Here is a 17,725-nt window from a genome sequence, read left to right as displayed (position 1 = left end):
CTTGAACCTGTGTCCACTTGTAGTTGACCTTTCCACCCTGGGGAAAAAGCCTCTGATTATAATTTTAGACCTCTATCAAGTCACCCCTCAGCTTCTTTCTTTCCAGTGAAAACAATCTGAGTTTATGCAACCTCTGCTCATAACAAAAACCTTCCAGACCAGGCAACATTCTGGTAAACCTTCTCTGCACCCTCACCAAAACACCCACATCCTTCTGGTAGTGTGGCAACCAGAATTGCATGTATTATTCCAAATGTGGCCTAACTAAAATTTTGTACAGCTGTAACATAACTTGCCAACTTTTATATTTGATTCTCTGGCCAATGAAGGCAAGCATGCTACATGCCTTCTTGACCACCTTATCAACATGTTTTGCCATTTTCAGGGATCTGTGGACCTGTACAGTCAGATCCCTCAGTATGTCAGTGCAGAGGTTCTGCCATTTATTGTACAATTCGCACCTGAATTTGATCTTCCAAAATGTATCGCTTCGCATTTATCTGGATTAAACTCCACCTGCCATTTCTTTGCCCAAATCTGTAATCTATCTATATCCCACTGTATCCTTTGACAATCCTCTACAGTATCCGCAACTCTGCCAATTTTGCTGTCATCTACAAACTTACTTATCAAATCACTGACATTTTCCTCCAGATCATTTATATAAATTACAACAACAAAGGTCCCAGCACTGATTCCTATGAAATATCACTAGTTTCAGATCTCTATTCTGAAAAGCACTCATCCACTGCTACTTTCTATCTTCTGTGACCAAGCCAGTTTTCTAACCATCTAGCCGACTCACCCCAGATCCCATGAGATTATCTTCTGTACCAGCCTGCCATGCAATACTTTATCAACTGCTTTACTAAAGTCCATGTAGACAACATCCATCATAATCATTCTTGTCACCTCCTCAAAAAAGTCAATAAGTTTGGTGAGACATTATCAGTGTCAGACAGTGTCAAAGACAGTCACTCGGGTATAGTCATTTACTTTAAACGTCACTCAGAGACATTCATTTTCAGCAGCAGTTTCATTGAGTCAGTTTCAGACACAGTCACTCAGCAACGGTCAGTTTCGGTCATAGTTACTCAGCAACGGTCAGTGTCAGACACAGTCACTCAGCAACAGTCAGTTTCAGTCACAGTCACTCAGCAACGGTCAGTTTCAGTCACTGTCACTCAGCAACGGTCAGTTTCAGTCACACTTATTTTGAAAGACATTCACTCACAGAGAATCAGAGACAATCACTTTTGATGCACGTAGTTTCAGAGACAGTCAGCCAATCAGCTTCTGTAACAGTCACTCAGATACACTCAATTTTAGTGGTAGTATGAGAGGCAATCACTCTGACAGTTGCGGAGACTGTACGTTTCACTGGCAGCCATTTTCATTGACAGCCATTTAGATACAGTTTCAGAGATGGTCAGAGACATAAACTGAAACTTTGAAGTCCCCTTGCCACATTCTATATCAGGCCTGTCCTCTTCCACTGGCTAGCTAATCAGATCAACTGAGATTTTGTAGTCTCTCTTTACTGAAATCGGGCTTGTGTGAAGCCTGCAATTGGCCTGTGAGTGGATGTAGGGTTATGATTGGCAGCAGTGCTGAGTGGAGATGTTTATGATTATAATAAATAAAACAAAGATCTGAGGATGCTGCAAATCTGAAACAAAAACAGAAAATGCTGCAGAAATATCGAGAGAAAGATCAGCAGATCTGGCATCTTCTGTGGACTGACAATAGAGTTAATGTTTTAAGTCTTGTGTCTTTTCTTCAGAACTTGATAGTAGCTGGGAAAAGGTTGTAAACGTTCTCAATTTAGGGGATGAGTGAGGAAAGAGGAGTGAGCAGACAGCACAGATGGAGCTTGAGAGAGAATGACGGTTAGGGAGTGAAAGGGATGGAGGATGGTATGCCAAAGAGAGAGAAAAACCTGATAATGTGGACCATAAATATGTCAAAATGGATTGGCTGTGCTGCAAGAAGTCCATGTCACAACAGGACCTGGAGTGTGGAAAATAAAGGACATGGAAGGACCTGTTCAGACCTTAAAATTATTGAACTCGGTATTGAATCCTGAAGACTGCAGGGTCCCCAAGTGGACATGAGATGCTGTTCTTCCAGCTCGTGCAGAGCCTCATTGGAGTACTGCAGCAGACCTAAGAGAAATGTTGGTAGGAGCGCGGTGGTGTGTTGAAGTGGCAGTCAACTTTGAAGCTCAGTTACATTTTGGAAGGCCAGAATGTAGACTTTCTCCAAAGCTGTCACCCAGTTTTGTTGCCTGGTGACACCACATTGTGAGCAGTGAGCAGTAAGTGCAGTAAACTAGATTCAGAGAATTTCAGGTAAATCGCTTCTTAAAATTTATTCACAGGATGAGGGCATCGCTGGATAGGCTAGCATTTATTGCCAATCTTTAATTACCACGTTGCTGTGGATTTGGAGTCACGTAGTCCAGACCAAGTAAGGATGGCAGTTTTCTTCCCCAAGGGCATGCTTCAGCTGGAAAGTGTGTCCCGCGCCTTGGATAGTGAGGAGGGATAATATAACCAGGCAGGTGTTACACCTTCTGGGATTATATCTGGAACTAGTGGGGGTTGGGGGTGGGTGGGTGTTAGCAACGGAGAATGAGTGGACCAGGACATCCTCGATAGAATGGTCCCTGTAGAATTCTGAGAAGGGAGGGCTGGGGAATATGTGCCTGGTGGTTGCATGCTCTGGTGAAAAAAGTCCATGTTGATTCCATGTGGTTGAAGGGTCCTGAGGCAGAATATGAGGCATTCTTCCTCCAGGTATCGGGTGGATAGAATCTGGCGGTGGAGGAGGCCATGGACTTGCAAATGGGACCAGCTTAGGTTTGGATAACTGGTCAGCATGAGAGACTTGGATCAAAGGGTCTGTTTCTATGCTGTACATCTCTATGATTCTATGAATTGGCCTCCTATCTCCCCAGTGTAGGGGAGACCTCATTGAGATTTTCCTGCACATCCAGACACCTCATCTGTTGTGTCTGTTGCTTTTGAAGTGGTCTCCTTTACATTGGGGAGACAGGATGCCAACTTGGGGAACATTCCAGGGAACATTTCTTGGATACGCACCAAACAACCCCACTATCCTGTGGCTGACCACTTCAATCCCCCTTCCATTCTGGTGGACATATCAGATAATGATCCTTTGGATGCAGAGGATGGTAGGTGAGGACTAGTGGAACTCTATCGCTTTTTTGGGAGGGAAGAGGAGAGGCTGAGGGCTAACGTGTGGGAGATAGCTCAGACACATCTGAGAGCCCTGTCAGCCTCGGTAGTGGAGAATCCTCAGTTGAGGAAATGGACATTTCTGAGGGACCATTGAAGAAGGTGACATTATCAGAACAGATTCGATGGAGTTGGAGAAACTGGGAGAATGGAACATAAAGGAAGTAGGGTGTGAGGATGTATAGTCAAGGTAGGAAAAGGTTGGTTTGTAATGGATATTAGTGGCTAGCCTATCCCTAGAATGGAAACAGAGACATGGAGGAAGGGAAGAGTCAGGGATGGACCGGGTGACAGTGAGAATAGGTAGAAATTACATTTAATAAATAAAATTAAAAATTCAAATCCAGGTGAGAGAAGGAAAACCCGAGAGCAAGTGGACCATGTTAGGATTTGCTGTGTAGGGGACAGATTTGAATATTGTGGTGCTGGAAAAGCCCAACAGATCAAGCAGCATTATTGGACCAGGAGAATCAATGCTTCAAACATAAGCCCTTCATCAGGAAGGTGGGAGAAATCGATGTTGACGCATTCTTCCTCCAGGCATCAGTGAAGGAGGCCCATGACTTGCATGTCCTTGGCGGAGTGGGAGGGGGATTGAAGTGGTCGGCCACAGGGTGGTGGGGTTGTTTGGTGCATGTGTCCCAGAGATGCTCCCTGAAACATTCCACAAGGAGGCATCCTGTATCCCCAATGTAGAGGAGACCACATTGGGAGCAACTGACACAACTGATGAGGTGTTTGGATGTGCAAGAAAATCTCAATGTGGTCTCCCCTACAATGGGGAGACAGGAGGCCAATTCATATTCATAGAGATGTACAGCATGGAAACAGTCCCTTCAGTCCAACTCTTCCAAGCCGACCAGTTATCCTAACCTAATCTAGTCCCATTTGCAAGTCTTAAGGCTTCCTAAACTGCCAGATCCTACCCACCCGATGCCTGGAGGAAGAATGCTTCATCTTCCACCTTGGGACCCTTAAAGCACACAGTATCAACGTGAACTTTTTTCACCACTCCCGTTCCCCAGTCCTTATCCTAGATCCAACCCTCCAACCTGGCACTGCCTTCTCGAATTTCCCTACCTGTCTATCTTCCTTCTTACCTATCCACTTGTGGGATATAGGTAAAGTAGTGTTACATCTGTATTCATAATTACTTATGCAAGGTAAATGCACTCACACCAGTATATAATTGTTTCAACCAAGAGCTGAGTCAACAAGAATGAAAACTATGTGAAGGAAATATATAATTGTTTTTGTATTAGCTAAAACGTGCACACAAGAATGAAACATGCCTGCAAACAATGGTAGATTTTACAGACAAATAGATAAGGTGCTGTGAGGATGTAGATTAAGCCAGATATGCTTGTACAAGCAGTATTTATAAGCATCTGTTTCCCACTTCTGCAAAAACAAAAAACAAACCCCAATTAAAAGGTCATAAGGTTCAATATGATTAGGGAAAGGGAGGAAATGTCACAAGTAAGGGAAACAGATAGCAGTGAAGGAGGATATACCTAACAATGGACCACAGCAGGATGTGGTGAAATGACCAAGTAAAACTTGTACTTTGTTATGCACAAGGCCGGATAAGGCGAGGGATAAACAATAATAATGGGCACTGGGTTTGGAGTAGTGAATCCTATATAAGATATGTAGTTGCTAAACTCTGGATGTCTATTTTAGGCACCACGCTTGCAAGCGTATAATAAACATACTGATTGCTTCAGATCTTGTCTCGGACTGAAATTATTGAAGTGAGTGAGCTTAGTTTCTCACACACTCCACCCCCACCTGCATCTACTTATTGCCCTCCCCCCCCCCAGCCTCCCATTTATCTCTCATGCCCTTCCCCACTCCATTCCTAATGACGGGCTTCTGCCCAAAGCATCGGCTCTCATGCTCCTGTGTGGCTGTGCTTTTCAACTCTGATCTCCAGTATCTGCAACCCCTATTACCCCCTCCATTGTGTCAGGAATGATGGTTTGCTGCGCGAGGTGGCTGGGGGAGACAGGGGTTGGAGGGCTGAGCTTGTGATTGGCTGAACAGGAGCAGGATCAATAATATGCTATAATTTGGAGATGCTGGTGTTGCATCAAACACCTGATGAAGGAGCAGTGCTCCAAAAGCTAGTGCTTCCAAATCAACCTGTTGGACTGTAACATAATGTTATGTGATTTTTAACTGGGTTGTCATTGCCGAAGTGGATCAGAAGGGGAGCTCTGATTGGCTCAGCACGAGCGAGGTCGTGATATGCAAAACGGGAATATAAGCGGATTCGTAATAGGCTGAGCCGGAACTGGGTTATGATTGGCTGAGTGGAGGAGAAGCCGGGATGTGAATGGCTGAATATCGGAGTTTCGTTACGATTGGCCAAGTGACCGGAGAGGGCGTTATGATCGGATAAAAAGGAAGACGGTGTTGATTGGATAACCGTTGTAGGTACGGGATTGCGATTGGCTAAGTGGTAGAAAGCTTCATTGCGATTGGCGAAGTGCTTCGGAGACGTTGTTATGATTGGCTGAGCTTGAACGCGGTGGTGATTAGCTCAGTGGGTGTAGGACCGGGGTTGTGATTGGCTGATGGGTGGGAAGGAAGACGGTTTGTGTTGTTCGCGCGCCGTCGGCGGAAAACGGTTCAAACGATGGAAGCGGGAAAGTGTGAATATTAAACAGAGGGAATAAGGGAGAGTGTGTTAGTGAGATAGAGAAACACACGGTGTGCTTGTGTGTGTTAGAGCCGGGTCACGGCCGGAGAGCGGGCCCGAGGATCCATGGCCGCCTCAGGGCCCGGTATCTGGCGGAAGGAGCGACTGTGGAGCGGGTTATTGGCGCTGGGCTTCAGCCCGTCCGGGGATGAGGGCCGCCCGGGGGCACGTGGCGCCGGGGGAAAGCGTGTCGTGTTCAGCCGGTGAGAGACCCCGGGGCTCAGCCTGGGCCTGTGGGCGGAAACGATTCTAGCCCCCACCGCCTACCCCCCACACCCACCCACTGCCCCCACTATTCCCCCCCCCAAACCAACCTACTGTCTTCCCCCCCCGCCACACCCACCCACTGCCCCATCTGTGTCCCCCTCCAACAACCTACACACTACCCACACTGTCTACCCCCACACACTACCTCCACCATCTCACCCACCGTCTACCCCACTGTCTCCCCCTCCAACCCACCTACTACCCCCACTGTCTCCCCCCCCCCAACCGCCCACCACTCCCACAAACTACTCCCACAGACTCCCCACACCCACCCACTACTCCCCACACCCACCCACTATCCACACTGTCTCCCCCACACCTGCCCACTTCACCCACTGTCTCCCCCCTACCTGCCCACTACTCCCACCGACCACCCCACACTCTCCCACCACCCCCGCAGTCTACCCACTGACCAACCAACCCCCCATCCACCGACAAGCCCCACCGTCTCCCCACCACCCCGCCGTCTCCCCTACGCCGCCATGTCTCCCCTTCCTCCCCTGCCGTCTCCCTGCCCCCACCCGCCCACCACCCCTGCCGTCTCCCCACCACCCCCGCCGTCTCCCCGCCCACCACCCCCGCCGTCTCCCCGCCCCCACCCGCCCACTTCAACTAGCAAATCAACCTGCAAATTTACCAAGTTTAAAAATTACAGAACGCCAGGTTATAGTCCAACAGGTTTTGCAATTTCGGTATGAAAGAACCGAAACCAACATGGTCACTCTAAAAATTGAGAGACTTTACAAACAATCCAGGTCTTTTTCAATATATGATTTCAGTTATATCACATTGTAAACATTTGCTATAAATTCTGTCTTACAATCTTATTCTCCACACCACCCGATGAAGGAGCAGCGCTCTGAAAGCTGGTGCTTCCAAATAAACTTGTTGGACTATAACCTGGTGTTGTATGATTTTTAACTTTGTACACTCCAGTCCAACAATAGTGTCTCCAAATAATGCAAATGTACCTTGAGATTCCTGGACTAAGACCCCCAAGTCCCTTTTCACTTCAGATTTCTCAATTTGCTCCCCATTTGGAAAATAGTCTAAGCCTTTATTCTTCCTATCAAATGCATGACCTCATGCTTTCCCACATTGTACTCCATCAGCCACTTCTTTGCCCACCTTCTTCCCCTGTCTAAATCTTTCTGCAGCTTCTCTGCTTCCTCAATGCTACCTGACCCTTCACCTAGTTTAGTATCATCTGCAAACTTAATTAGAATGCTTTCAGTTCCTTCATCCAGATTATTAATGTACAAAGTGAACAGTTAGGATTCCAATATTGCCTCATGTGGAGCACTACTAGTCACTGGCTGCTATCCTGAGAAGAACTCTTATCCCTACGCTTTGCTTTCTGCCAGTAATCTACTCTTTCCATATTCGTACTTTGCCTCTAGCACCTTATTTACTAAGCAGCTTCTTATGTGACACCTTATCAAAGACCAGGTAGATAACATCCATTGGCATTCCTTGGTCTAATCTGCTTATTACCACCTCAAAGAATTCTAACCGATCTTATCAATCATGACCCCCCATTGATGAAACTATGCTGACTTTGCCCTATTATTCCATGCACTTCCAAGTATTCAGAAATCTCATCCTTCTCTGTGGGTTCCCATTGTCTATTCGGCCTGTAATTTTCTGTCTTTTGCCTCGTTCCCTTCTTAAATGGGGGTTAGATTAGTGATTTTCCAGTCCTCTGGGACTCTCCCTAACTGCAGTGATTTCTGAAAGATTGCTGCTATTTCTTAACCTATCTCCTTAAAACCTCTGGGGTACGGTCCATCTGGTCCAGGTGATTTATCCAGCTTCAAACCTTTCAGTTTTCCTGACACCACCTCCTTGGTGATCACCATATTCACCCCTGCCATACGACACTCTTGAATTTTTGGGATATTATTCGTGTCTTCCATCGTGAAGACTGAAGCAAAATACTTATTCAGTTCCTCAATCATTTCTTTGTTCCTCATTGCTACTTTTCCAGCATCATTGTCCAGCAGTCCAATGCCCACTTTTGCCCCTCTTTTGCTGTTTAGATATCTAAAGAAACTCTTACAATCTTCTGGTTATTTTCAAACAGGGATATGTTTGACAAACCAAACATGGAAGCATTTCAAGTTGTCATGCATTTCTTGTTCTTACAATTGGACCAAAATCGGGCCAATTCTCTCTTCAGGTAAGCTAGATATGTTATTGTTACTGTGATACCAACTGAATGAAACTTTGTTCTCTTAGGTTTGTTTAGCTCATTTTTTACATTAAAGATAAGTATGACCAGGGCAATTCAACCATTATCATTGACAGGGGCAGCTAGTTATAGTGACTGTCAAAAGCAAAATGTAAGACGTTCGTGTTGCAAGCTAATTTTTCATCAGCCAGACAGTCGTCATGCCAGTGTTGATAAGAGTTGCACATAGGGATTCTCTGAAAACCCCATCATTATAGGCTTTAAAAGAATTTAACAAGAGTTTGAAGATACTGCATGGTAATTCCTACACACCTTGAGCCCTCCCAAAGTATCAATTTAAATCAATGGGTTCTGATAAAGTATGTGGTTACTCGGGAAAAGCTCATTCCTGAGGTCCTTTTAAACTGATACAATCTTAGCACACCTCCCTCAGAATTCTTTTATCCCCTCTATTCCTAGGAACTCAACTGCTGTGAAAATGCAGAGCTGAAAATGTGTTGCTGGAAAAGCGCAGCCTTAAGAAGGGCTCATGCCCGAAACGTCGATTCTCCTGCTCCTTGGATGCTGCCTGACCTGCGTATTTTCAGCTCTGATCTCCAGCATCTGCAGTCCTCACTTTCTCCTAGAAGATTTTAACCTGCTGTGAAAATGCAGTCATGGTTTGCCTTTCCTTAGTAATCCTGCCCTATAAGATATCTGTCAGATTTAGAAACAATTCCATGTTTTTAATGGAGTCCTGACAGGGATTTCTTAACATGGAAAAAACATGGCGAGACAATGATTTCAATCTTGGAAAATCTGGACTATTGTTCTCATGTCTTCTGAGGTATTAACTTACAGTGTACAGTTCTTGCAAATTAGTAATTGGAGGATTTTGAGTAACTTTTCCCAAAGGCTAGTTTTGGATATCTGACAAATTATGCTGGGTAATTAGCTGCAGAAGGATACAGCACTTAAGAATCAAATTACTCTGCTTTCCTAAAGCTCACATTTTTTGAGTTCAGCTAAGAGCTTGGTGGCCTTACTGTTTTTACTTCAGTTCCAAGTTATGCAACAAATTTACATTAGATGTGACGTGGAGGTGTTAGACTGGGATGGACAAAGTTAGAAGTAGCATGATAGGAGCAGTGCTGCAGAACATTGTGATTTCAAATAAACCTGTTGTGCTATATCCTGGTGTTGTGACTTCTGTCTCTATTAGATGTGGCTGGGCTCCCGAGATTTGATCAGAGGCACCTGCGTAGTCATTTAGCCCTGTTTGTTGCATGCTGTTTGGTACAGCACTGGTGCTTTGTTTATCTTCACTAAATAGATTTTTTATTAGGTAGTCTGGGTGTTGTTTTGGTCATGCCCCCTGCAACCTCTTTTAAGTGGGGTCTGATTGCTTGGTAGTGGTTTAGTGAGGGAATGCCAAATTGTGAACAGTTGAACAAAATTCTGCTTCTCATGGCCTACAAAGCCTATGGATTCCCAGATAAGATACTGTACCTGTTGAAAATCTGCCCGCATTTAGAATTATAGTTATGCCATACAATGAGTGAGTGCTGGGTGTGGGAAATGGTATGACATTTGTCTTCAAAAGGTTCATTCACCGATTGTTGAATGGACAGGTGCATCTGTGATAGGGAAATTGGTGAAAATATGCCTAATAGCTTTTTTCTCCTCTTGGTGGGGTTCTCTCCCTATCTGCTTTAAACCAGACTGGTAGTGCTGATCAATGGTGGTGCTGATATAGAGCTCTGTGATGGTTTGTGTGACCTTGCCCTACTGCTTTTTCCAGTTTATGTTCAATGTGGAGAAGTACTAATGTATCTGCTGAGGGAGGACATTACTTGTTAATTAACAGGTTACCATGCCCGTGTTTAACCTAATGCCGTGAAACTTTGGTTGAGGACTCCGAGGTCAACTCCCTCCTGACTCTGTAATACTATGTTACCCTTTCCACGAGTCTGTGCTGTCAGTTGGGTTAGGCCATATCCAAGGATGGTCTGGGACATTTGTTATAATGTATGATTTCAATGAGAGGGACTGTCGGGCTCTTGCTTGACTAGGAGTTATGCCTGAAATGTTGACTCTCCTGCTTCTTGGATACTGCCTGACCTGCTGTGCTTTTTCAGTGCCAGACTTTTCGACTCTGATCTTCAGTCCTCACTTTCTCCTAGCTTGCAGAGTAGTTCTCCCAATTTTGGCGCAAGTTGCACCATTGTAAGAAAGGCTTTGCAAGATTAACGGGTGGGTGCGCTTTTTTTTCATTTCCAGTGTCCAGGTCAAAGCCAGGTATCCAATCCATTTTAATCCATTTTGATTTTTTTTTTGTTGACACAATTGACTGACTTGTGACATTTGGAATCTTATTGATTTGAGCAGTTGAGATTGTCACATCATGGAGTGTTGAGATACTAGTAGTCAAATTTTTTTTTAAAAGCCTGAAGATCTCATTTGCATCTATGGGCTATATATCTCAGAACCTTTCTACTCTGCCGCTATAACTTATGTAAATTTTGGTGTGTCCAATTCATATTAACTTCTGCCAAACTGCAGGGGAGAAAAGCTCTGAGGAAATTTATCCCTTTTGCCAATCTGTTTAAATACGTTTTAAATTTCTTGTAAATGTAGATTTATTTCAGAGAAGGGCAATATAATTTTAAGATTGGAGTTTGCAATAAGAAAACTATCTTGTATGTGTAAATTGCCTTCTAATGTTTGATCATATGTATCATAATTATAAGGTGAGCTTGCTATTTAATTCTTTAGCTGGGTTAACTTTTCATGGTTGAAAAACTGCTGGGTTTTGATTGTGACAATCTACAATATTGAAGTCAGGTTTTTTTAATAATCACTTTCTATTGTAATTTTAGAAATTTAAAATGTTTTCTTTCTTTTAGTTCTCAGAAGTAGCATTAGTTGCTTTTGAGTTAATTTTAAGGCTGCTTGCACAACTTTACATTTTATTGGATAATATAGTTTATTTTTCAGATTTAGTGCAACTGTTAATATTTTTCTTTTTGAGGTACTCCTTTCACAATGTGCATTCATTTGAGTACAGTCTTAATTGGGTGTCTGACTGAGATTGCAACTTCAAGCTGTGAGAAGTTGAACTTTGCCACTTTTCCTGCAAAAAAGGAATGTCCTATTAACCATTTCCTTGACCTTTTTTTCTGGAGGCTGCAGAATAAGATTTATTTGAATAGATTCTTTTGACTGACTTCTAAATTTGAGTTTTATTGCTCAAATCAAATATCATAAATCAAAGAGTTGCTTGTAATAGAGTAAATGAGTTTAGCTGTTTTTAATCTCCTGTAATGAGTGACAGTAATTGTTTCCTGGGCTGTATACTATTAGACAGCAGAGTAGGGTGACACACGTTTTACCATTGCCACCCATAATGGCTTCTGGAGCATGAAGTGAGTTGGACAGTAGTACATTTGTTGAACTTCCTTTTCCCTATTCAAACCTGTGTAATTAGCATTCAACTTGCTCCACTTCATGTCTAGACTTTTATGGTTCTGTCTTAAAATGTGGAACTTCCTTTGTACAACTATTATTATAATTAGCTAATTTAAATTTGCTACAAATTTTAAGTAATGCTTAACTTGTTTTGATGTCATTTCTTGATTTTCTTTTAAGGGATTGTTGGCCTATTTATGATAAGAAAAGTGCTGCATCCTTTAGGAAAGTGTGCTTTGAGTGGATGAAGAAAATTGCAGTAAGTAAATAAAAACCTAATATAGATGAAGGTAATTGCTTAGTGCTGTTATTGTTGGGCTGTTAACTCAGACCCAGGTAACACTGTGGGAACCTGTGTTTGATTTCTACCATATCAGATAGTGAAATTTAAAAAAAGGTCTGGATTTAAGACTCTAATGATGACATGGTGCCTTTGTCAATTGTTGGGAAGACCCTCTAGTTCATTAATGCTTTCTTATTGAAGGAAATTGCCACACTGACTAGTCTGGCCTACAGTTGACTCTCAAAGGCCCTCTGAAATGGCCAAACAAGTCACTTAGTTGTATTAATAATCACTAAGCCTCAATCATCTGACATTGACCTAGGCACAATAAAAGAAAATGACCCTGCAAAATCTTCCTAACATCTGGGGACATCCCAGTATTGAGAGAAGTCTCTGTCTTTCTTTCTTTTTCTCTCTGTCTCTGTCTCTCTCTCTCTCTCTCTCTCTCTCTCTCTGTTGTGCTTCTGTTCGCCGTGCTGGTAGTTTTTGTTGCAAACGTTTCGTCCCCTTTCTAGGTGACATCCTCAGTGCCTGGGAGCCTCCTGTGAAGCGCTTCTGTGCAGTTTCCTCCAGCATTTATAGTGGCTCGTCTCTGCCGCTTCCGCTTGTCAGTTGCTGTCCGCTGCAGTGGCCGGTATATTGGGTCCAGGTAGAAGTGTTTGATGATAGAATCAGTGGATGAGTGCCATGCCTCGAGGAATTCCCTGGCTGTTCTCTGTTTGGCTTGCCCTATAATAGTGGTGTTGTCCCAGTCGAATTCATGTTGTTTGTCATCTGTGTGTGTGGCTGCTAAGGATAGCTGGTCGTGTCGTTTTGTGGCTAGTTGGTGTTCGTGGATGCGGGTTGTTAGCTGTCTTCCTGTTTGTCCTATGTAGTGTTTTGTGCAGTCCTTGCATTGGGATTTTGTACACTATGTTGGGTTTGCTCATGCTGGATATTGGGTCCTTTGTCCTGGTGAGTTGTTGTCTGAGAATGGCTGTTGGTTTGTGTGCTGTTATGAGTCCTAGTGGTCGCAGCAGTCTGGCTGTCAGTTCGGAAATGCTCCTGATGTATGGTAGTGTGGCTAGTCCTTTGGGTTGCGGCATGTCCTCGTTCCGTTGTCTTTTCCTTAGGCATCTGTTGATGAAATTGCGCGGGTATCCGTTTTTGGTGGCCAAAAAAAATGGCCAAACTAACACACAACGAAGAGGACACCATAACACCTGGGTTTAAAAACCTCTCCCACAGACAGCTCACAGACACGGAAAGAACAATACTGGCCAAGGGACTCAACCACAACCACAGGGACGCCAAGACAGCAGACTTTCTAGCAGCACTAGAATGCACACTCAGGAACAATGGATTGACAGAAGAGACACAACAAACAGTGAGACAAAGTATCGTACCTCTGATAACAAGGAAAAGACAAACACACAACCTCAACACCAAGGAGAAAGAAGCACTAAAATCACTAAGAAACGATAAGAACATAATCATACTACCAGCAGACAAAGGCAGAATGACGGTCATACTGGACAAAGCAGACTACATCCAAAAGGCACAACTACTTGCAAATACCAACACCTACCAAAAGAAGGAGTCTGACCCCATCCCACAGCTCACCAATAGGATAAACAACACACTGAGGAATCTACAAAAAAATGGACAGATGACCAGGTCTGACCTACAAAGAATGAAACCAGAAAGCAACAACACCCCCAGATTCTATGGACTACCTAAAGTACACAAACCAGACATCCCACTCAGACCCATAGTATCACTACCAGGGACACCATCACACAAACTGGCTAAAGAGCTACAGCAGAAACTCAAGCACCTGATCAGCGGATCCAGACACTCTATACAGTCAACACAAGAATTCTTGGACATCATCAGAAATATACACATAGACAAGGAAGAAACCATGGTCTCATTCGATGTAACGGTACTGTTCACCTCTATCGACAAAACCCTAGCCAGAGAAACAATATTCAACCTGCTGGACATACAGAATAGACAACAGGGCGTTGAAACTATTAACAAAGACGGCATACTTAAACTACTGGACCTGTGCCTCACAACACACTTCACATTCAACAACCAGATATACGAACAAATCAACGGAACACCCATGGGCTCACCAATCTCTGGATTCATAGCAGAAGCGGTAATGCAAAGGTTAGAACGAGCAGTCTTACCGCAAATACAACACAAACTCTGGGTCAGATATGTGGATGACACCTTTGTAATCATTAAAAACACCGAAATAGAGAACACACACCGGATCATCAATGCCACACTCACAGGAATCCGATTCACGAGAGAGGAAGAAAAGGGCAACCAGCTCCCATTCCTAGACGTGATGGTACAGAAAACACCGAACGGAGAATTCAGCACTAAGGTATTCAGAAAAGCCAAACACACAGACCAAGTCCTGAACTATGAAAGTAACCACCCCAACACACACAAACGAAGTTGCATCAGGACATTATTCAAAAGGACCACAACACACTGCAGTAAACCAGAACTGCAAAAAGAGGAAGAAGAACACCTATACAAGGTATCCACCAAAAACGGATACCCGTGCAATTTCATCAACAGATGCCTAAGGGAAAGACAACGGAACGAGGACATGCTGCAACCCAAAGGACTAGCCACACTACCATACGTCAGGAGCATTTCTGAACTGACAGCCAGACTGCTGCGACCACTAGGACTCATAACAGCACACAAACCAACAGCCACTCTCAGACAACCGACTGACTCCCAGACATCTACTATAAACTGACTGACTCCCACAGCTACCTGGACTACACCTCCTCCCACCCTGCCCCCTGTAAAAACTCCATCCCATATTCCCAATTCCTTCGTCTCCGCCGCATCTGCTCCCAGGAGGACCAGTTCCAATACCGTACAGCCCAGATGGCCTCCTTCTTCAAGGACCGCAGATTCCCCCCAGACGTGATCGACGATGCCCTCCACCGCATCTCCTCCACTTCCCGCTCCTCCGCCCTTGAGCCCCGCTCCTCCAACCGCACCAAGACAGAACCCCACTGGTTCTCACCTACCACCCCACCAACCTCCGCATACAGCGTATCATCCGCCGTCATTTCCGCCACCTCCAAATGGATCCCACCACCAGGGATATATTTCCCTCCCCTCCCCTATCAGCGTTCCGCAAAGACCACTCCCTTCGTGACTCCCTCGTCAGGTCCACACCCCCCACCAACCCAACCTCCACCCCCGGCACCTTCCCCTGCAACCTCAGGAAATATAAAACTTGCGCCCACACCTCCTCCCTCACTTCCCTCTAAGGCCCCAAGGGATCCTTCCATATCCGCCACAAGTTCACCTGCACCTCCACACACACCATCTATTGCATCCGCTGCACCCGATGTGGCCTCCTCTACATTGGGGAGACGGGCCGCCTACTTGCGGAACGCTTCAGAGAACACCTCTGGGACGCCCGGACCAACCAACCCAACCACCCTGTGGCTCAACACTTTAACTCTCCCTCCCACTCCACCGAGGACATGCAGGTCCTTGGACTCCTCCATCGGCAGAACATAACAACACGACGGCTGGAGGAGGAGCACCTCATCTTCCGCCTGGGAACCCTCCAACCACAAGGAATTAACTCCGATTTCTCCAGTTTCCTCATTTCCCCTCCCCCCACCTTGTCTCAGTCGGTTCCCTCAACTCAGCACCGCCCTCCTAACCTGCAATCTTCCTGACCTCTCCGCCCCCTCCCCACTCCAACCTATCACCCTCACCTTGACCTCCTTCCCCCTATCACATCTCCATCGCCCCTCCTCCCTACCTTTTATCTTAGCCTGCCTGGCACATTCTCTTCATTCCTGATGAAGGACTCTGGCCCAAAATGTCGAATTTCCTGTTCCTTGGATGCTAACCTGCTGTGCTTTAACCAGCAACACATTTTCAACTCTCAGGCAACTCCACCAGGACAAAGGACCCGATACCCAGCATGAGCAAAACCAACGTAGTGTACAAAATCCCATACAAGGACTGCACAAAACACTACATAGGACAAACAGGAAGACAGCTAACAACCCGCATCCATGAACACCAACTAGCCACGAAACGACACGACCAGCTATCCTTGGCCCCACACACAGATGACAAACAACATGAATTTGACTGGGACAACACCACTATTATAGGGCAAGCCAAACAGAGAACAGCCAGGGATTCCTCGAGGCATGGCACTCATCCACTGATTCTATCAACAAACACATCGACCTGGACCCAATATACCGGCCACTGCAGCGGACAGCAACTGTACAACTGGAAGTGGCAGAGACAAGCTACTATAAATGCCGAAGGAAACAGCACAGAAGCGCTTCACAGGAGGCTCCCAGGCACTGAGGATGTCACCTAGAAAGGGGACGAAATGTTTGCAACAAAAACTACCAGCTCGGCGAACAGAACCACAACAACGAGCACCCGAGCTATAAATCTTCTCCCAAACTTTGAATCTGTCCCCCTCTCTCCCTCTCTTTCCCCCCCCCCAACTCCCTCTCCTCTCCCCTCTATCCCTCTTCTTTCTCCCCCCCCCCCCCCCGTCTGTCTCTCCCTCCCTTCCTCCCTGTCATATCAAGTGGAAATTTGATATAGTCATACATATGGAATCATACCTTACAGACAATGTGCCACACACTACCATCACCATTCCTGGGTATGTTCTGTCCGAGCTGCAGGAGCATCGGAGACTGAGGTGTGACCTTATAAAGGTTTATAAAATCATGAGGCATGGATATGGTATATAGACAAGATCTTTTCTCCAGGGTGGGGGAGTCCAAAACTGGAGGGCATTGTTTTAAGATAAGAGAGGAAAGATCTAAAAGGGAATCTAACTCTGTTGGGAACTGAGAAAAAGGAACAGGAAGTGACTTCACAGGAAATGACATCAACTCAAAGAAACTCAAACATAAAAATAGAAAACAGGAATTGTCAGCAGTGCTTTGCCTGAAACCCTCTGAGGATGTTACTTAGTGTGACAAAGTGTCTGAAAATTAACCTTCAAGCTCAGCGAGTAAACGTACATCCAAAAGGATTTATAAGGATGCTGCCAGGGTTCGAGGATTTGAGCTGCAAGGAGAAGCTGAATGGCTGGGGCTGTTTTCCCTGAGGCATCAGATGCTAAGGGGTGACCTTAAATGTTTATAAAATCAGAAGGGGCATAGATAGGGTAACTAGACAGGTCTTTTCCCTGGGGTGGAGGTGTCCAGAACTAAAAGGCATAGGTTTAGGGTGAGGAAGAAAAATTTAAAAGGGACCTAAGGGGTGACTTTTTCATGCAAAGGGTTGCGCATGTATGGAATGAGCTGCCAGAGGAACTGGTGAAGGTTGGTACAATTGCAACATTTAAAAGCTATCTGAATAGCTACATGAATAGGTAGGGTTTAGAGGGATATGGGCAAAGTGCTGGCAAACGGGGCTAGATCAGGAAAGGATATCTGATTGGCATGGGCGAGTTGGATTGAAGGTCTGTTTCGTGTTGTACTATGACTGAGGGTCACTGACAAAATATTTAACAGTCAGGTAAGGAGACATTTGACAGATTGCTAAAAGTT

The 17,725-nt window shown here is 45.0% G+C and overlaps 1 protein-coding gene across 1 annotated transcript in view; it reads left to right on the top strand.

The window, feature by feature from the left end:
* The first annotated feature begins 5,847 nt into the window (after window positions 1–5,847).
* haus6 (HAUS augmin-like complex, subunit 6) overlaps window positions 5,848–17,725 on the top strand; it is a 62,686-nt gene continuing 50,808 nt past the window's right edge. Inside the window, exons 1-3 of the mRNA XM_060840026.1 lie at window positions 5,848–6,167; window positions 8,315–8,410; window positions 12,050–12,128. Coding sequence (XP_060696009.1) covers window positions 6,031–6,167; window positions 8,315–8,410; window positions 12,050–12,128 — 312 coding nt within the window. The 5' untranslated portion in view covers window positions 5,848–6,030. The remainder of the gene's footprint in view (window positions 6,168–8,314; window positions 8,411–12,049; window positions 12,129–17,725) is intronic.

This window comes from Hemiscyllium ocellatum, chromosome 2 (genome assembly GCF_020745735.1).
Source record: "Hemiscyllium ocellatum isolate sHemOce1 chromosome 2, sHemOce1.pat.X.cur, whole genome shotgun sequence".
In the NCBI taxonomy this organism is placed as follows: Eukaryota; Metazoa; Chordata; class Chondrichthyes; order Orectolobiformes; family Hemiscylliidae; genus Hemiscyllium; species Hemiscyllium ocellatum.
The sequence above is the reverse complement of the archived record's forward strand: the minus strand, read 5'-3'. Positions and strand labels throughout refer to the sequence as shown.